At 46.9% G+C, this 21686-nt stretch overlaps 1 protein-coding gene across 1 annotated transcript in view; it reads right to left on the reverse strand.

Annotated features, from left to right (window-relative positions):
• LOC123242014 (LIM domain containing preferred translocation partner in lipoma) overlaps positions 1-21686 on the reverse strand; it is a 384500-nt gene that overhangs the window by 7816 nt on the left and 354998 nt on the right. The window contains exon 7 of the mRNA XM_044669509.1: positions 525-703. Coding sequence (XP_044525444.1) covers positions 525-703 — 179 coding nt within the window. The remainder of the gene's footprint in view (positions 1-524; positions 704-21686) is intronic.

Genomic DNA, 21686 nt, shown 5'->3' on the forward strand with positions numbered 1-21686 from the left:
CCCCCCCCCCCCCAGGGCTCCATCTCTCTGGCTTCCTCCCACCCCCTCCAATGAGGTTTTCCTTAAGACAGAATCCAGGCCTTTGGAGTTCTCCACCCCTCCCCCACCCTGCGGCCAGCGCCCTCTTGGGGCAAGTTATGGTCACGCTGAAAGTGCTCTGCAGAACGTGCCCTGCTGAACGTGGGCGTGCCCACGCGTTTGTTGGGTAAATCAGTGTCTGATCTACCGCCATTCTCCCTGGGCTTGTCTCCCTCACCCCAGCGAAGGGTCCCTCCGAAGAAGGTAATTTCCCTTTTGTTCAGGCGACCCCCCCCCCACGCGCCAGCTGCACACAGCGGCGCTTCGTGTCATCCTATTCACTGGCCGATGCCTGAATGGGGGCAGCCGCACGTGCTTTGGGTATCTCGTCCCCCCCCCCCCACGAGCTCCTAGCAAAGGGAGGAACGCTTTGGGGAGCCGCTCCGGGAGCAGCGCAGGGACTCCCCGGAAAGGCGGCGAGCACGAGGGGCCGAGGGGCGGCTTACTTGTGGAAGTCCTCGATGCAGTGGATGTGGCCGCCCGCGTCCACGGTGAACGGGATCCCGTCCAAGCTGCGGCGACACATGACGCAGGTGAAGCAGTGGGGATGGTAGGCCTTCCCGGTGGCCCGGAGGATCCGCTCCATGATGGGCTTGGCACACACGTTGCACTGCTCCAGGGTGTTCTGGGGGGAACAGAGGGCAGGGCGGGGTTAGCCAGGCTACGGTACGCCCGGACGGCCTTCAGCCCCGCGTTCTCCAGGCCTCGTGAGGCAGCCTTCTAGAGGCCGAGCCCTGGAAGGACGGGGACCAAGCCAGAGCCCACACACGCGCGCGACCCCACAACAGCCCAGACACACAGCCCCACGCAGTCACGAAGGCGCTACGTTTGGCCGTCAGGAGCCTGAGTTCAAGGCCCACCGGGACACTCAGTAAGTCTTGTGACCCCACACCGTGACTTCTCTCTGGGCCTCGGGAAGGACAATTCCTAAGCATGGACTCGGCAGGGCCGCTGGAAGGCCCCAAACGGGGAGCATTTTCACACCTGAACGTGCTCTATAGAGGCCGGCTTGCGCCGTCCTGGCGGACTCGACCCAAGACGGTATGAGAATAAGGCTTCCCTTCCGCCCCTGTGTGCAGTCTGACGGGCTGACCTGGGAGGCCGCAGAGCCGGCAGGCCACCCGAGGTGGGGGGCACCCAGAATTCCATTCCAAGCAGAGCTCTCTCTGACCATGGAGAAGGGCAGGCCCCATTTCCCTGGGGCTTTGGGGGGGGGTACGGAGGAAGAAGGGCCTGGGAGGGAGCTCCCTTCCACCAAAGGACACAACGGACCACCAGCCCTGCCTTTGCTCTAGTCACTGGTGCTGAGGCCAAACACGGAGTGGGTGATTCAGAAATAAAGGTCGTGGCCTGGCTGTGGCTTCCAAAGGCACTCATTGGAACCCGAGCAAGAAGACAAGCAGGCTCATTGGCTTTCCCTTTGGGGAAGTGATTCCAGGCACAACAAGTCCCACATCCCCATCCCACGTCCTGCCCTTTGCCTGTCTACGGCCCCTGCCAGGAGGGCTCTTCCTAGGGCCTTCCCGTGCTTAGGAGCCCCAAGATCTATCTCTCAAGGCTCAGCCAGGCTGCTGCTCCCTGAAGGAGGCATCCCCGACTCCCTCCTCCTTGTTCTTGTCCTCTCTACCCTCCAACGCATTGTTTTTACAGAATCATCAATGCAAGCATTCGATGTGCAAAAAATAAAGGGGGTGGGGGGGGGATAAAGGAAACCATGAACTGGTAGGACTAGTGTTGGATGCTCCCGAGCCTTACCTTCTGCCTTAGACTAAATATTAAATACTGGTTTCAAGGCAGAAGAGCAGTAAGGACCAGGCAGAGGGAGTTAGGTGACTTGTCCAGAGTCCCACAGCTAGGAAGTGTCTGGGGACAGATTTGAACCCAGGACTTCCCAGGTGTGCTAATCCATCCACTTAGCCACCTAGCTGCCCCTTACATTATCTTCTAATTGCTGACATGCCGACTTTCAGAATGAAGCTTTTCACTGATCACTCTTAATAAATAATATATTGAGTTGAACTGAAGATAACGGGGCTTCGATTAGGAGCCTGTGATTCACATCCTACCTGGGACACTTCCTGCTCATATCGCCTGAGAAACGTAGCTTAACTTCTCTCTGCCTCAGTTTCCTCCTCTATAAAATAATAACAGCTAACTATCTTGGGCACTTTAAATTTTGCAAAACATTGTGAGTTAAATGCTATGATTATTCCCATTTTAAAGAGAAAATGAAGTTTGAAAGAGGTTTAAATGACCTGCCTTTGGAAATACAGCAAAGAGCCTGGGGGAAGGACTGGAACTCAGATCTTCAGGACTCCAAATTCAGTACTCTATGCACTGAACTATGTAAAATCCATCCCTGAGGGCTAGAGGGGACAAGATTGGACAGTGCTTTGATGTTGTCAAAGGAATCAACTCATTCATTTGTCTGATCCCTGATGTCAACACAGAAGGACGTATTGGGTTTAAAGAAAAGTGCATTTAAAGGGCAATAATTCCTTAAAACTGTTCTCTTCTCAAAGAAAAAGGAACCCTAGGAACTCCAGAAAATGGATACTAATTCCCATATTCACCCCAATCCCAGGGATTTGGAGACATGGATAGAGTGGCTTCTTGGCTATGAGAAAATTGGTCAATTAAAGAAGGTTCCTATTTTCTGATTTCTGTGATTCAGTTTCCCCTTCTGTACTTCATGACAAACTGGATTTTCCATAAATAGCTTCAACTCAACATGTCCAAAACCTAATACATGTTTTCCCCTACTCCTCTCTCTTTCTAACTTCACAGTGTAGAGTACACCATCGTCCTCTTATTCACTCAGGTTTAAACCCTAGGGGTCATCCTGAACTCATCCCTCCCCCTCTCACATATATATAATTACTCGTCAAGTCCTATTATTTCTACCTTCATAATATCTCTTATAAAACCCCCTTCTCTCTTCTGACCCTGATATTACCATAGTACAGGCCTTCATCACATCACATCTGGGCTACCGCCTTAATTTGCTGGGGGGTGTTCCTGCCTCAAATCTCTCCCCATTCCAATTCATCCTCCCCTCAGCTGTAAAATCAACCTTCTTGTAGCTCAGGGCTAACCATGCCGATTCCCTGTTCTGGGACCTCCACAGTTCTCTCCAGAACTGAAGAGAACATCTATTTGGTGTTTAAAGTCCTTCATAACCTGGCTCCTTCCAACATTTCTAGTCTTCCCACGGCTTACTCTCTCCAACACCTTACTGTGGGATGACATGACACTTCTCTCTCCTGGCCCCAGGCATCTTCACTCGTTGTCCCTCATGCTTGCAGCTCCTTTTCTCCTTCTGGCTCCTTTCAAATCTCAACTAGACTCTCTCTCTCTCTCTCTCTCTTTTTTTTTTTTTTTTGGAAGAAAAAGCTTTTCTCAGCCTCCCTTTGGGCTAGTAGTTTCCCTCAGCAATTATCATTAGTTTATTCTATCCTATCCTATCTTTATCTATCAATCAATTTGTCTATCTATCCGTCCATCTGTCATCCATCCATCCATCCATCCATCCATCCATCCATCCATCCATCCATCCATAAATCTGTCTATCTATCTGTCTATCCGTCCATCCATCCATCTATCTATCTGTCTAGCTAGCTAGCTCTTACCTGTGCATAGTTATTAACATGTAGTCTCTTCCATTAGGCTTTACACTCCAAAAGGGCAGGGACCTTTACCCCTTTCACTGTATTTCCAAGACTGAATATATTGCCTGGAAAATAGGAGCTTCATAAATTCTTATTGACTTGAATCTCTCCTCTCTCTCCAGCAAGCACTGATGTTCCTCACTGCTTCTTTTTCTTCAGCTGGGAAATCAACCCTATCAAAAGTGATTAGGTGCAGGAGAGACATCACAGGAATCTAGATTGTATTTGAACAAGGCTTCGGAGCCCACTGAGTTTCCATCATTTCATTTTTTAGATAAGGAAACCAGGGCATAGATAGGTTAAGAGACTTGTTCAGAGTAAAATAGACAGGATCCATGAAAGGATTGAGAATCAGGCCTTCCAGACATGAAAAACCATGCCCTTCTCCTATACTAGCTGTTCTTTGGATTAAACTGAAACGATGACTTGATCAGATATCAGGAGACTTGGAGTTGTCATGGAAACCACTTACTCACTGGGTGGCCTTGATTAAGTCACTGTTTCTTTAGGCCTCATTTTCTTTATAAAAAATGTAGGGATTAGAAGAGATTATATTTAATTTTCCTCCATGTTCAAATAGTCTCTAATCCGGGAAACATCCCATGATTGTTCCAAGGCTTTGGGAGGGAACAATCTCTAGCCTCCACTGCGGAAAATCCTTAATTTCTTTCAAAGTTCACTTAAGAGAGAGCATTATAAGATGTAAAATGAATAATTTTGATTGTGTTAAATTAAGTTTTTGTACAAAAATACTCCAAAACAACAATGTAACCAAGATTAGGAGGGGAAAAAAACTGGGAAAAAATGTAAAGCAAATTTCTCTGATGAAGGTCTCTTTTTCACATATGTAGAGAACTGAGTCAAATATATAAGAATACAAGTCATTCCCCAACCGATAAATGGTGAAAGGATGTGAACAAGCAGATTTTCAGATTAAGAAATCAACACTATCAATAATCATGAGGGAAATATTCTAAATCACTCTTGAATAGAGAAATGCAAATTAAAACAACTCTGAGGTGCCACCCCACACCTATCATATTGGCTAGTATGACAATAAAGGAAAATGGTAAATGTTGGAAGGGATGTGACCAAAGTGGGACACTAATGCATTGTGAGTGAAGTTGTGAACTGATCCAGTCATTCCAGAGTGCAATTTGGAACAATGACCACTACTAGGTCAGTTTTCCAATGAGATTAAAAAAAGGCGGTGTGGGGAAAGACCCAATTCTACAAAATTATTTAGCAGCCCATTTGATAGTAGCAAAGAATTGCAAGTTGAAGGAATGTCCATCCATTGGAGAATGGCTGAACAAATTGTGCTACATGATGGTGATGATTCCTGTGATGTAAGAAATGAACAGGATGGCGTCAGAAAAAGCTTGAAAGACCTACATGAACTGATGCAGTGAAAGAAGCAGAACCAGGAGAACACGGGACAGGGAACAGCAAATATTTTATGATGATCAACCATGAAAGACTTTGCTCCACTCAACAAGGAAATGACCCAGGACTAGTCTGAGAACTTTTTGACAAAGAATGGAAGCTGTTGGGAGCTGGATGCCGATCAAAGTTATTTGTGGGTTTTCTTTTGGGGGGGGAGGTTGGTTTTATGTGAGTATTCTCTAATGACGAATTCTATGGAAGTATCTTTTGCATGATAATAGACGTATAAGCCAGATCAAATTGCTTACTATTGCTGGGAGAGGGAAGGGAAGGGAGGGAGGGGGACAATTCTGGATCTTATAACTTTGGAAAATGTTTGTTGAAAATTGTTATTGCATATTGTGTGTGTGTGGGAGTTCAGTTTTGTAGAAGAGGCCTTTCCTGGTAGTCCCAACTGCAAGCCTATGTGTCTGATCATGTATTTATGGGCTCTTCCCTTTGATGGAGCAGAAGCCCCAGCAGGACAGGTCTTGGGTCATCTGCGTTTTTTATCTCACACTCCTCCCCCGACGTCTGGTGTACAATGCAAGCAGAAAGATGGATTTTCCCAAAGAGTAAAGAATGGTTTTCATGGCAATAGGGGAGGTGAGAAACAAGAATACACTCAATTCAAGTGCATATGAGGAAAGCCAACAGCTCCAGCAGCAGACATTCGAATGGGAGGCTTAGAACCCCTTAAAAACACCTCAACTATGTTCTAGAATCTAGATGGAGGAGCTTCAGGGGAGAGGAGAGGAAGGACAGATGGCCTTGAATAACTGGGGCTCACGTGCCTTCCCTTAGGCAGTTAGGGGGCACAGTGGATAGAGACTGGGCTTGGAGCCAGGAAGATCTGAATTCAAATCTGGCTTCAGATACTAGGCACTTAACTTCAGACCCCCAGCACTTAACCCCCTTTGCTTGAATTCCTCATCTGTAAAATGAGGATACGCTGGAGAAGGAAATGGCCAATGGCTCCAGAATCTTTGCCAAGACAGCCCCATGGTCCAGGGGGGTCAAACGTGACCGAATGACTGAACAACAACAAAAAGGTGCCTTTCTGGATCACTGGGGCTTTTTACCAAAGATCAATAATAATAACAACGAGATGAAAATACTAAATTTTGGACATAAGTAAACAAACAGGAAGAAAAGGCTGCTCACCCACAAATCTTTGCAGCAATTCCCAAATCTTGCTGCTTCTTAACTAGAGCTACACACAATCTGGAAGGGCCTGCTCTCCCCTTGGGGCTGGCATAATTAACAGCCCAGTTTCACAGCAAGAGCTCCTCAGCCATCCTCTGAATAAAAATAAACCACACAGGTAATGTACAAACATTTGCTCTGATGTCTGGATGATAAAGAAATTAAGATTATTGGACGCCTCCGGCAAAATCTCTCTCCAGGACTGGAGACATTTTTTCTAACAAGTGTCAGGGAGCATATGCAAGCAACGCTCCCGAAGATGCGAATGAGAAACGTATCGATCTCTGCCAGCTGGAAATGCTAAATTTTTCATTTCCTGAAGCTCAAATGGATGTTCTGTTCAGTCCATATTTCTCTTTTAAAATGGGAAAACACCGTCGAAATAGGTTGAACTGTCAGCTCCCAGCTAAGGCAGACAGTCAGGCTTCTGGGGAGAGAGAATCCGCTTTGTCCCTTCTGAACGATGGGGAGAGGACAAATGCTTGATCCTTCGGAAAGGCAGTGTGCCACAGTGGGTAGGATTCTGCAGTGACCAGGGAGAAAATGTGAATTTTCATTTTGCCTCTCCTGTTTTTAACAGCTCTATGGGAAGTCTTTTGAAGAAACAATAATAGCACTGACAATGTTTTTTATACCAGACCCAGCCACTCCGTCTTCTAAACCTCAGTTTTCTCATCTGTAATAAGGAGGCGATATATCCCATGTCTATTTTCTAAGGCCGCGAGGCTCAAATGAAATAATTTATCTATAGTGGCCAGAAATTTCTCAATAAATAACAGAACAAAGTGGGCTTTCTCCCTCTTCTTAAATAAAACTTTAGAATAGGGAGCCATAGTTACAAGACAGAAGAAAGAAACTAAAAGCACAAACATCAGAATCCTCCAGAAATATTAGCCCCATTTTCAAATGACATGAGTTTCTTTAGAAAACTCTAGAGAATCAGCAAAGAAAGTACTTGAGCCTACTAATAGCTTGCACAATATACAAAATACAATAAAAAATGCAAAGGAAACTCATAAAACTCTCTTTCTGTTAGGATAACAAATCCCGGGAGGTGATGACAAAAGAGAAACCCTATCAAAATTCTTTGCAAACTTCAAAGTGCTACAAAATATCGAATTTTATACTTTATTTAATGTGAAATTGTAAAATCTAGGAGATATTGAAGGGTAGGTTGGGGGGCCTTCTAGAATCAACTATAAAATGCTTTGAAATGATCAGACAGAATAATGAACAAAACCCATCTCTCATTCCTTAGGATGGATTTCAGGTGACCCTGGGCTATTGAGGCAACGCTCAGAAAACAAATGCACTATCATGGCCTGCCAACGTGGAATGAATTTAATTATGGAGCTGGTCAAATGCCTTATGACCAGATTTTACAAGTATTTCTTCAAATTTCTGCTAGGTTCTTGACACTGACCTGGGTGCTGGAGACAGAGACCAGATATGGTGAGACTCTCCCTGACCTCAAGAAGATTGCATTTTAGTAGAAGGGACAACAGACAGAGGGCTAGCAGTCTGGAAAGGGAGATGTTACAAAAGGCTTGATTTGACCGACAAGTCTTTTTTCTAGAACGGATGTTTTGTTTTGGATGTGTCTTGTTCTCAAGCTAGAAGGTGGAAAGAGGATTTGGGACTGAGGAAAAAAAAAAAGGACTATCCTCAAAAAGAGAAGACTCTGGGGCGGCAGCTGGGTAGCTCAGTGGATTGAGAGCCAGGCCTAGAGACGGGAGGTCCTGGATTCTAATCTGGCCTCAGACACTTCCCAGCTGTGTGACCCTGGGCAAGTCACTTGACCCCATTGCCTACCCTTCCTACTCTTCCACCTTGGAGCCAATATACCATATTGACTCCAAGATGGAAGATAAGGGTTTAAAGAGAGAGAGAGAGAGAGAGAGAGAGAGAGAGAGAGAGAGAGAGAGAGAGAGAGAGAGAGAGATCTTCAGTAAAAGGAAAGGGTATGTAAATCTCTATTATATTTGGCTTCTGCCTTGTAGAAGCTTAGTCAGTCTAGCTATTACAGTATAATAGAGTGACAAGAGCTCTAGATTTGAAATGAGGAGCTCCTGGATTTTTTTTTTACTCCTATATCTACCACAAAACTCATTATGTGACCTTGAAAGCACTGCACCTCTTGAACCTGTTTCATCATCTGTAAAATAGGGGAATGGAGAGGCACTTAACTGTGAGGGTCCTTCTCACTCCAAAATCCTGTGGCTCTCTAGAAAGTTACAAGGTCCCAGAGAATCATGAGGGTTGAGAACCTCTACATAGAGGAGATGTACATCTGGCCAGAGGGAGAAAGAAGCATCATCATCCCAGTGGACNAGAGAGAGAGAGAGAGAGAGAGAGAGAGAGAGAGAGAGAGAGAGAGAAGACTTTGCAGGGCATGATGGTGTTGGAGTGGGATGCTCTGGTCAGAAGAATGGTGGCTGCCAAGATGTCTCCAGGTGACCATGGCAGGTGGATAGGAAACATCATCTTAGCTCACCTAGAGAGACTCATTTTGGAATGTTTAAAATCGTTCTTGGTTAATCCAGCTCAGCTCTTGATATCCATGCTGGGGGAATCGGTCACCTCACCCATGGAAGGAAACTGCGCTTCTATCATCTATAAACTAACTCAGCTATGTCTGCTGAAGCTCATCTCCACAGGCCACAGAGCGGTGGATGTTAGACACTATGACTCTCAAAGATGATCAGCTGAGTTACAGAGAGAGCTGCTGCTGAAGAAAGGGCTCCATGGAGAGGTGACTCCTGTATGCCAGAGAAGGAGAGATCTTCTCAGCCACTTCTACCGACACCAGAGAAATGAAGAAAGAAGACTCTAAGATCAGTGGTTGGCCAAGGTGTCACCTCCATGGAGTCCCTCATGTGGGGGATTCACCACTCGGAGACCTCAGGATCTGCCAGAGTTATTGTATTAGGATCCAGAGATCAGTAAGGAGAGGCTGTGAGTCAGGCTTGGACTGGAGGACATCTTGCTAACATAGCAAGGAGAGTATCCCATGTTGGAATGGGCTGAGGTAGGGGAAATAACGTCTTTGGGGATCCTTGAACGAATGCTGGATGATTCCTTTTGGTTGTAGAGACCATTGTGGTCTTCCTTTGGGCCATATTCTTTAGCCTCAGCATTCCTTTCCAGCTCTGAGAATCAGGGAGTCAGTACCTGGCTCAGGAGGAGTGGGGAGAACCAGGAGGCAAAGGCCATTGGGCTCAGTGGTCCCTCTGGCAGAGAACCTTCTCTTGTGATGCTTTTGAGACAGTTATCTCTCCAAGTAATCTTGGTACCATTTCCTGGTATGCAAGGCTATGTGAGGCCCCTGGCACGACGGCTCCTGACTTAAGATGGAAACTGGGAAGCCCACCTATCGCTAAACTCCGGAGAGACGATCAAGCCTTGCTACTTGCCGTGTCTTTATTTCACTGGGACTGAAGCAATTTTATTTTGAAGAATATGAATTATGTAAGGTTTGGAGGGTGTGTGTGTGTGGGGGTCAGCAATACTAGCCCAAATTGATCTCTCCTTGCTCTCAGGCACAAATCCCATTCTTTACAAGGTGAGTTTTCCCTGGGACCTTGTTCTCCTTAAAGAAGAGTCTGGGAACAAAATCAGCTGCAGTTCAATGCCATTTGATTAAGATTAACCCCAGGTCCCGAGGCTGTCAAGTTCTGGCTCCTCTGATCTCCTAATGGAATTGTTGGTCTTTGTAATAGAATTAGTTTCTGTTTGCCAAAGGTTTTGTCTGAATGTCCCCCTGACCTTCCAAAAGTCAAGGTGCGGTGTGTGTGTGTGTGTGTGTGTGTGTGTGTGTGTGTGTGTGTGTGTGTGTGTGTGTGATATATATATACACATATATAAAAACCACAGGGTGTGTCAGGTGTTGATGGAAGGAAGCAGTCACCCAAGGTAGTGCTAACAACCTCCCCTGGGCTTCACGGATGGGGGAAGGAAAGGAAGCCCTTTTTCTCCTCAAAGAAAGCAGCTCATGCTTGCATGCACCAATGCTGGCACGAGGAGTGGTTAGGAAGGCTTATAAGGCATGAACCAAAGTGTCACCTAGCCGGTTATTGGTGACTTCAGTGACCCATGGGCAGCCCCAGCAAACTTCCAAAAAGCTCCTTTCTCTAAGCCTAGAACATCCTTTGTTTCACCTGAAACAGATTGTCTTCTCACTGGATACCAGATCTCAGTTGGCCTTTGAGGCTTTCATGTTTTTCATCGATCTCTGAGAACCTTTGAGATGTGACCAATGTTGGAGATTCCCAATTCTCAGACCTCAGAAGCCTCCTGGTCCAACATATGAGAAAGAGGAACTCTCTCCCCCTCCCATGCCTCATAGATGCTTTCCTGGTTATTTTAGAGACTTCTAATGATGAGGGAGTCCACTACTTCCCAAGGAAACTTGGAGAACTTTGTGGAGAACTCTTACGGTTGGGGAGTTTATTTTTACATTAAGATCATTTCTGTGCCCTCCACTCACCACTCCCGGTGCTGCCCTTTTGGGCTGAGTCTCAGCCTTAATCCACATGACGGAGATCGCTGTGTCCTAGCGGGTCTCATAAGCGGGGAAAATGAGAGGAAGGCCTTAACTTTGCAAAGATCACGAGACAGTGAAAACAAATTGTGGACTAAAAGACCCAAGTTCTAGGCTCTAACATTATTAGCCCTGAGTTCAAGTCATTCATTTGTCTGGGGACAGGTCTCAGATGACTATGACAATGACGGCCTCCCATTTTGTGGAATTCACTTTAAATTCTATTCTCCAATGGTGAGAATGGATTTGAACTGATTTCCCCAATTCGCTCCTCCCCAGGGACCATTCCTGTGCCTGTCCTGGAGGGTCGCTGAGATTGATGGGTGCCGCCTACCTTTATGAGGTAGTAATCAAAGACTTTGGTTCTGACATCATTGTTGAACAATTCAACTAACAGTCAGCATTGGCACTTCCTGCTGGACAAAGGAATTCGTTATTCCAAGAAGCACTTGCCCAGGCATCAGGCATTTGGTTCTATTGAGTGCTAAGAATAAAGGATTCATAGATGAGGCCTTAAGAGGAATTCCTCCCAAGCTTTTGCCTTCTCAACCCTCTGCCCCAGTGGCACTCGAGGGCCTGGGGGATGGCACCTCCGCTACGGTCTGCCTTCTGTGTCTAAGGGGAGTAAACTCAGAAGATGCCCCTTTCAGACAGACAACGTAGGCCGTGATGCCTTCCCTCCCTCTGATTGGCTTTGACTGCATGTTTCTGATAAGAATCAAGGCCATGTGGATGAATCACTTGGGACAGCCAAGCCCTGCAAGCCAGGACTAGCAATGTCCTGATTCCATGTTGTTCCCAAGCCCTCTGTGAACCCCAATTACTTCCCCAAATATAAACAGCCTTAAATGGTTATCCCATACAAGACGAGGACGTGGAAGGCACCTCTCGGCTCCCTGCAGCTGGGCGGATGGAAGCCTGAACTAAATCTGAACTTCTTTCATCAGGAAGTTTTTACTCTCCCCAAATACAGTCTGGTCACTAGGAAGGTTTGTATAACAGGTCAAGTAGAAGAAACTCTCCCCAGGAAAACTGGCAAAGTCTTCCCTGGAGGTTGGGAGGAAGGAAAGAGGCAACACTGCCCAGTGGTCGGAAGGCAGAGACCCTGGAGAACTCTGGAGGCCCTTCGCTCTCATGAAGAGGAATGTGAACAAAAGCCAGCTACCCAGCAGCTAACCGAGTTCTTGGGCGGATCAATGAATGAAAATTGGCCCTGCGTGTTACTTCTGGGAGAAAGTAACATGCAGTCCATTGCTGTCATTATAATGTTCTTCTAATTTATGGCAGGCAACTCCATCCCGTAGAAAGGACTCTGCAGAAACGCAGAGTCAGGGTAGCTACTGCAGACCTCCTTTGTGACCTGCTGATGTTTCCAGTCAAGTAGTCCAAGGGTGGAACCCATGTTGGCACCTACAAAAGGCTAAAACGGAGTATGTGGGGCAGCCAAGGTCTTAATGTTTCCCTAAAACCATATTTTAGCAACGGCTTTTTCTGACACCAAAAGCAAGATAATGTCATCTTTTGGTTAGTTTTTTAAAAAATAAATGGATTTGATAAAACAGGTATCAAAGACACAGGCAGTATAAGAGTTCAGGATGTTCCAGGCTCTAATTGATTATGACACCTAAAATCCAGATGTTTTTTATTTGCTACTGCAGAAAAAGAGTCGTGAACTCACTCTTTCAGCATTTCTGGAATGTAAATTTTATTTCACAGTTGAGCTGTCTTTTTTGGATTTCCACCCAGTGAACTGACACTCTTCTGGATTCCAAGACCTCCAGAGAACCAGATGGGCGTGAGGGATTGGGGAGGGGGGGTGCTGAGGGAGAGCCCACACGACTTGAAAAAGGTATGAATTTCTCACTCCATCTGGAGCCAAGAGCTCTGAAAATGAGAGCAGCTCCATTCCTTTTGGCTTGAGCAAGTTTGCTCAACTGCATGTGGCCATCTGAAGGCTTTCTGTGAGGCTTCAGAAAAGAAAGGTAAGAGATTTTCCTGGTCTGGAGTTTGTGATCCATTTAAAGGAGGAAGGAAAGAGTTGGAGAGTGTGTGAATATAGAGGAAATAGAGGAAAGAGAGAGGGAAAGGTCCTGGGAGCTCCAAGACCAATATGGTACAATATGGGTCAAAATTCATAACAATGCCCTATTTAGAAGCAAAGAATGAAAACAGTGTAGATGGTCTCGGTTTGGGGAAAAACTGAAAAATGAAAAAAAACAAACAAACTCAAAAAACATTTGTGTATAAATGTAATAATAATGACTAGCATTTACATAGTGCTTTATAGTTTTATAAAACACTTTCCATATGTTCTCTGATCTGATCCTCAGAACAACCCTAGAAAACAGGTACTATTATAATTGACATTTTTAAAATGAAGACACTGAGGCCGAGTAATATAAAGCTACTTGTCCAGAGTCACAACACTATTAGATGTCTGCAGCAGCATTTGAACTTAGTCCCTTGACTCAAAGTTCACCATTCTATCAATGAGGCCACCAAATTGCTTATAGGATCTCATTTAATGGAAGATGATCAAAAAGTAAGCCATTCTAGGTGAACAAATTGTGGTATCTGATGAGGATGGAATATTATTGCGCTGAAAGGAATGATGAACTGGAGGAATTCCATGTGAACAGGAAAGACCTCCAGGAAGTAATGCAGAGCGAAAGAAGCAAAACCAGGAGAACACTGTGCACAGAGACTGATACATTGTAGCACATTGTACACAGAGAATGATACATTGTAGTACAATTGAACGTAACTGACTTTGCTACCAGTAACAATGAAATGACCCAGTATAATACTGAGGGACTTTGGAGAAAGAATGTAAACACATCCAGAGAAAGAACTGTGGGAGCAGAAATGCAGAAGAAAAACATAGGATCGATTACGTGGTTCTATAGGGATAAGATTAGGGTATTGACTTTGAAGGATCACTCTCTTGCAAATATTAATAATATGGAAATAGGTTTTGATCAATGATCTATGTATAACCCAGTGGAATTGCTCATCAGCTCTGGGAGGGGGGAAGAAGGGGAGGGAATCATGAATCATATAACCATGGGAAAATATTCTAAATCAAATAAAGTTTTTTTTAAAATAAAGAGAAAAAAGAAAGTAAGCCATTCCACAGATGAGGAATTCATCAGGACATGAGAAGATTTATTATGAACAGATACAGGGTGAAACAAGCAGAACCTAAAAGCCATCTACACAAGAGAACAATGGCAACAAAGGGATTCCTCCAAAGGATCTGGACACAGGAAAAATGAAGAACCACTAACAGTACAGAGTGGGAAGACGAGGGACTACTGGAGGAGGTCAGCCATGTCATTAACAGTCATGATTTGGAGTTTGAGGTTTGTCTGTTTGTCTTTGTTAAATAGGAAGATTTATCCTCAGAAGGCATTTCCCAGACATGATGATGTAAAAATAAAAGTTATTAATTATTTTTGTAATGAGAATATCCTGAAAGGCAGTCATGGTTCCTGTATTACCACAGATAATAAATACATAGGCAATAAACGCTTGGCTGCGAGACTTTGGGCAAGTCTGCTAACATGTCTGCCTCAGTTTCCTTTTATATAAAAAGAGAGATAATCACAGCAACTCCCTCCCAGGTCTGTCATGAGGACTGAATGGAAGGATCTTTCTAAAGTCCTGCTTGTTGCAGTGGGTGTCTGTTATTTCATTCAATGGTACAAAGACCGTGAAAAGCTCTGAAGGGGAAAATGCCCCCACAGAGCTCCCGTTACAATGAAGAAAACAATTCTTAGTTGTTGGGGTCATTTCTCAGGGGGTCCCCTGGCTCTACCAGGAGGCACTCGTGGCATTGGTCAAGGGGTCACTAGGCTCAGGGGCTAGTCCCAGCATGGCTAGCTGGTCCACTGAGGCTTTGTTCCAATAACCTGGCCTTCGGGGCCACCACGCTCTAGGGAAGCTCCTTGAGGGTGGGGTGGCATCCTCACTGCCCTGCATCTGGCACACAATAGAAAGGATCAATGACTCCACCAGCCAAGACATCCGTGACATCATTGCTTAGAAGAAAGATCGATGAGTGATGCTGTGTTTATTAACTGCTTCCCCAGGGCGAGGTACTGGGATAAAATCATAATCTCTGCCCTTAAAAAGCTGACATTTTAGGGGTGGACCCAACACTGAAGAAGTGTGCAAGAGTGGACAGAGATGGCAGGAAGGTGCTCAGGGGACGGAGAGCCAGGCCTGGAGATGGGGGTCCTGGGTTCAAATCTAGCCTCAGATGCTTCCTAGCTGGGTGACCCTGGGTAAGTCACTTCACCCCCATCACCCAGCCCTGACTGTTCTTCTGTCCTGGAACCAAACCTCAGTACTTATTCTAAGACAGAAGTGGGGGGGTTCCCCACCCACCTGCCAAAAAAAAAAAAAAAAAAAGAAAAAGGTAGATGGAGATAATCTTAGAAGGAAGCTGGGAGAGGCCTGGAAAAGGCGGGATTTTAGTTGAAACCTGAAGGAAGCCAGCAGAGAGATAGGTAAGGAGGCAGCCCACGAGAAGAGGGAGTCCAATGGAAGAGCACCAGAAAAGCAGGAAGGGGTCAGGCTGTAAAGGATCCTGCCCCTGAAGGGAGGAGACAGCTGATCCTGGAAGTGGGCCCCACCCCCATTTTGGGATGATCCCTTTGCTTTCAACTTTGGATGGAGGGAGGGAGAGAGGGAGAGCCTGGATGCAGAGCGCCTGGCCAGGAGGATGGAGAGCCTGGAGGCAGAGAGCCTGGCCAGGAGGATGGCACCAGAATCCCAGGGAGAGGTGACACACTGAGCTGGGGCTGGGGCTGTGGAGACACATGTGAGATGGAGCAAAGGGACTTCACACAGATGAACTCTGTGGGCCGAGTGCGAGTGATGAGTGGAAGATGGTGCCTGGGAGGAGAGCGATGCCCCCAACATGCTGAGGACGTCCCAGAGTGGGGCAGATGAGGAGGCCCTCTGAAGGCCGCCTTCCCTACCCTTCTCTGAGGACCTCCGAGCCCCGGCGTTTGGGACTCGGCCGGCCCAGGTCATCCATCCCCATCCATTGGTAGACACAAGCGCGTCTGTGGCTGCCCCTTGTCAAGGGGACCCCGCTGGCACGGGAGACACAACGCCTGCCGCTGCCCAGACGGTTTTAGATCGGATCAAGCCAGCCAGTCTGAGCCTCTCCAGGGATGAAGGCAGGCCAGGGTTGTCCCCGCAGAGCCAGGCCGGGGAAGGAGACCCAGAAATCTCAGAAACACATCGCTGCGCCCATTGTAGGGCAGAAGCGGAAAAGTCCTCGTTCTGGATTCTTTCAGCTAAAGATCGACGTCAGACCGTGACTCCCGGGCAGGACATTGTTGGCCCGAGAGGCAGCTTGCAGAAAGCCGCCCTCAAGTGGAAGAAGACCAGAGTTCCAATCCTGCCTCCGACCCGAGGCCAGGCACAAGGTTTCAGGCTAGATACCTTGTCAGGGGGAAACATTCAGAATAATTAGCCACTTGCACTGGGAAAAGGTTGGTTCTGGCTTCGAGTTCAATGGGCGGATGAAAGGAAGATTCAGACACACGATAGCGTGGCCACCCCGAGGATGATGGCAGGGATGACCAAGCCACAGCCCAGGGGCCGGCATTTTGTGAAGGCAAAGCTGAGCCTCGAGGCAGGAGGACCTGCATTCTAGTCTGGCCTCAGAGAGTTCTTCACTGTGACCCTGCGCAAATCAGCAGCCTGCCTCGGTTTCCTCATCTGTAAAATGGGGAAAATAAGAGCACCTACTGCCCGGAGTCCTTAGCCTGGCCTAGAGTGAGTGCTAGAGAAACGTCAGCCACGAGGATGAAAAATGAATCTAGAACTTATTACTTAACACAATCATGACATGCCATTCACATATTAAATAGAATATCAACGATTGATGGAGTTATCACAGTTTAGGAGAGGAAGGGGTTCCCAGTGGCTTTGAATCCTGGGAAGAGCACTAGAAAGCCATTCGGTGCCATCGCTGCACACGTGCCTCAGCTATTGCCTTCCACACGTGCCGAGGGCAAAGGAGAAGATTTCGGATGAAAAGGGCATGAACGGGTGCCGGGGTGTGACGCCCACCGGAGACTTGCGTTGTCTTGTAGCCCCCAGCACCGACTGAGGGACTTCAATGACCTTTGGCCTTTGGGAGGCTGAACCAAAAAGCCTCTGCTGGTCATCTTGTGTGGCGGAGCAGAAAGGACAGTGGGCTGGGCATCACAGAGGCCCGGCTATGAGTCCCCCTAGGTAGAGCTCGCCTGGAGACTTGTTTACAGATGGCATGCTCCCCATCCCCAGTTAGACTGCAACTCCTTAGAGGAGGGACTATCGGATACCCATTACTTAGCATAGAGTAGGTGCCTAATCAATATTTATTCATTGACTGACCATCAGCAAGTCACTTTTTGCCTCTGGCCTGGTGGTGATGATGATGGTGGTGATGATGATGAAGGTGAAGGTGGTGGTGATGATGATGAAGGTGGTGGTGATGATGGTGAAGGTGGTGGTGATGATGATGATGGTGGTGGTGGTGATAATGGTGGTGATGAGGATGAAGGTGGTGGTGATAATGATGATGATGAAGGTTGTGGTGATGATGATGGTGGTGGTGATGATGAAGGTTGTGGTGATGATGATGGTGGTGGTGGTGATGATGGTGGTGGTGATGATGATGACCTATGTGATGGTTATAGGTGTGCAGAAGTGGAGAGTTGAGCCTTAGAGAGGGAGAGATCATCCATTCAACATCCCTTCAACAAATGAAGATGCCGTGGGTTAAAGAGGTGAAGCTGCCTGGGCCCAGAGGTAAGGGGCAGTGCTGCTGTTCTAAGCCCAGATCACCCTTCCAGTGCACCGTACATCCAGACTCTTTGCCAAGGCCCACAGAGGTACCTATGTTTGTGGGTATTATAGACAATGAATCCATCCTTGCTCAGGCTATATATACTATTTAGCAGGAAAGAGCCACCTGGAAAGGAGTAATGCTCAGAGACCAGGCCATAGTCATGGCCATTCCAGGTAACACGACAGACCAAATGAGCCCACGTTTTGTTTTATAAAATCAGGAGTCACTGATATTCAATGGAAGGGAACCCCAACATGTATCATCTGATCCAGCCATCTCATTTTACAGACTGGGAGAACTGAGGGTCACAGAGCTGGAGGGATCTGTTGACAAGTATCTGAGGCAGTATCGGAGCCGGCCTTCCCTTGGCTTCATGAATTGATCTAGACCCACCCTGAATGACAATATCCAAGGATTCCATGAAAACAGGGTTTGCACCCAGCAGGAGCTGGCCAAGACCAGAGGCATGGCATCAGAAGTAGGTGATTGGCCGTGGCACAGAGGTAGGATGGGGCCACCGTAATGAGATAGGAAGACCCCAGCCCTGATGAATCAGGAGACCTGACCCGTAACACTACCCGCAAGGTCACCTTGATTCCATCTACACATCTCCTCGGATGGTGTCAGCGGAGCCTCTGGACAGCCCTGCGAGTGAGGGAGGACAAAGAGTGATCCCTCTCGTTTTAGAGATGAGGAACACGAGACTCAGCAAGATGAAGTCAAACGTCCAAGATCAGAATTGGAACTCTGGTCTTCGGCCTTCTAGGCTGGCACTCTTCCTTCCGTGGAAAATTGAGGGCAGAGACGGGGTCAGGGGCACGACTCCCTGAATTCTCCGATGGACTGAACCATTTTTGTGCCCAACCAAGGAAAGCGAAGTGTTCCAAGCACTATGCGAGTAATCCTGCATTGTCTAGGGGAGGTGCCAAGTCTGTGAATGGCCTTTCCCTCCCACCTCCTGCCCACATCCGTGTCGTTTCACTGGCGACTAATGCAAGTTCATGGCCAGAGTGTGCCGCCGAAGGAGTGACAAGTCTCCAGGCATCAGAGGGCAGCTACATTATAAGCAAATTATGCCAGTGAAAGTAAGAAGGGCTCTTAGTGCCTCAAAGGGAGATTTACACCCGCAAAGATGACCCCTCGCATTTTCGGAGGGCAGGCTGGGTTCCAACACGTGTTCACACGCCGGATTTCATCTTCAGATGACTAATGCACGTGGGTAATGCCTCTGGGTTTCCCCACAACAGCCCTGTGAGGGATGCCGGGCAATGGTGTCAGCCCCATTTTACAGAGGAGGAAACTGAGATTTGGAGAATGAAATCATGTGGTTATTAAAGCAGGAAATACCAGGTCTGTGGCCAGGACTCAGGTAGGAGCCAGTCCTCTTGCTGCTTCAGGTAAACGGAGCTCATCACCCCCTGAGCGTTTTAGTCACCCAAGGTTTGCCTAGAGGGAGCAATGGCGGCTCTCCGTCTTTATAAGTTTAGCTCATCATATTCCGTCTTAATGGTCTTGGGAAACGTCCTTGGGGGAAATGAAAGGCCCATTCGTGTCTCCCCCGTGAAGTAGGCCAGAAACGGACATCGTCCCTGTGCTCAAGGAGGACCCTTTGGGGATGATAACAACCAAAGCATTCAGATGGGGATGTGAGGCTGACAGAGCTCTCAATCTACGCTACCTCACAACAAATCTTTGGGGTGGTCTCTGTCGTTTTCATCTTCATTTTATGGATGAAGAAACTGAGGCAGGGACAGGGAAGTGGCTTGTCCAGGGTCACTCAGCTAGGAAGTTTCATTAGAATATATTTGAATTCAGGTCTTCCTGCTTCCAAATCCAGACCTCTGTCCTCGACACCACCTCCCTGCCTATCTATACAAAGGATCAATCACATTTATATAGCACGTTAGGGCTTGTAAAGCACTCCACATATTTGATGTTTACAGCCGCCCTGCGTTATCATTAAGCTCATTTTTACGGGCTAGGCTTGAGTGACTTGTCCAAGGTCACACAGACAGTGACCAGCAGAGTAGGACCTGAACTCAAGGGGGCTGAATCCATCTCAACACTTTCTGCTACTCCTGGGCTGCCGCTTCTAATTCTGTTTATTTCCACAGCTAAAGGAGGCTCTTATTTGTGTTCCCATCAGTTGTTAAGAGGCAAAGAGGTGAATTTAGGTGGGATGCTCGTGGATGTTCCTGGAACAGTTTGCCATTTGTTTTTCCAGCTCATTTTACAAATAAGGAACTGAGGAAAGCAAAGTTAAGTGACTCGGGCAGGGTCAAACACAGACTGGATTTGAACTCCCAAAGATGAGTCTTCTTGACTCCAGAACCAGTATTCTATCCACTGTACCACCTCGATGCTCTTACTTTAGGTGGGATGCTGGGAAGTCCTTATTAATAGGTAGAGCTGCCCAAAAGAGGGGAGGGCTGCCTTTGGGGAGACAGTGGGTCCCCTCCTCAGACGTCTCTAAGCACACTCAGGATGACCTCGTGTTTGGACTAGATGGCAAGTAGGCCCATTTCAATGCTGATGCTGGAGTTTTCATGGTCTTATAATAGCTTTTTCAGGAGCCTCCTAGAAGCATTTCAAGACCAGGGACTATGTTGCAAGAACAATAAGACCCCAAACATTTCTAGGATGTTTAGAAAACATCACCCAAAGAATCCACATAGACCCTCTAAGAGATGCCATTTTAGCACTCTAGATGGGAGAGGCTAAAAGGAAGAAAGGCTGGGTGCCAAAGTGATGAAGAACTGACATGGGATTCTGACCACGTGGAGATAAATGTGGCCGGGGGTGGGTGGAAAGGCCACCCCTTTCACAGAACATGGTGGGAAGTAAAGATGACCACACCATCGCCACCCCTCCATTCCAAGGAGAATATCTGGCCATCCTTTGGAAATCAAGGAGAAAAGACCATAGACCGAGATGAAATCAAAGATGGTGCTGGGCTCGGTGGTGAGGGGAAACTTTGATGTGGGTCCTGGTGCAATAAGCCCAGTCATGGAGGGCAGCAGGGCATCAACATGGAATGTTGGGCTTGGGGTGAAGAAGACATGGGTTCTCAATTCTGATTATCATTATCTTGGTGACACCTCACAAGTCACTTTACTCTCATAAGACTCTGTTTCCTCACCTGTAATATCTACATTATGGAGTTCTTTTACGACCCAAATAAAACAATATACACAGAGCATTCTGCAAACTGCAAAGTGTATACATGCCACCCTGAATCTACCACCCACTCACTGGTCATCTGTTCTTAGGAAAGCTCACCAGCGGTGAGAAATTCAAAGGGGCCAGGATAGCTTCCTTCATGTACTAGAAGGATTTTCTGGTGGAAAAATAATAACAATGAATAAGGTTGCTTTAACTGGCTTTGCTTTTCCTCCTGGGTCAGAAGTGGGATTCATAGGATTATGTCACCCGAGACTAGATAAGGAAAAACTTCCAAAGAGCAGGGGCCAAAGACAAGTGGCTTGGGATGTCTGAGGACGTCTCAATCAGGAATATTAGAGATCAAATTCCAGCTCAGGTCAGGGGGATGGACTAGAGAGCCTCTAAGTGTCCTTCCATTCCTGAGCTTCTAGAGTGATTTTTATCCAAGTCTGGAACCATCCACAAAGCCTGGACAGAGAAGACAGTATTTTATCTGAACCTTGAAGGAAAGACAGGAGTTCAGAAGCACAGCAGAAGCTAGAAAGCATTCTAGGCAGAGAAGGAGGGAAGCCAAGATAGGAAGGCTGGAGTGGGCATTTAAATAAGGGGAGATCAAAGAGCCTAATCTGCCTGGACTGAAGGGTGCGCATGGTAAGGGGAATCGGCTTGAAGAAGATACTGAAAAGTAGAGGAAACAGAAATGGACAAACAGACAGACAGAGGAGGGTGATAGAGAGAGAGAGAGAGAGAGAGA

The sequence above is a fragment of the Gracilinanus agilis genome, chromosome 3, assembly GCF_016433145.1.
Source record: "Gracilinanus agilis isolate LMUSP501 chromosome 3, AgileGrace, whole genome shotgun sequence".
NCBI lineage: Eukaryota > Metazoa > Chordata > Mammalia > Didelphimorphia > Didelphidae > Gracilinanus > Gracilinanus agilis.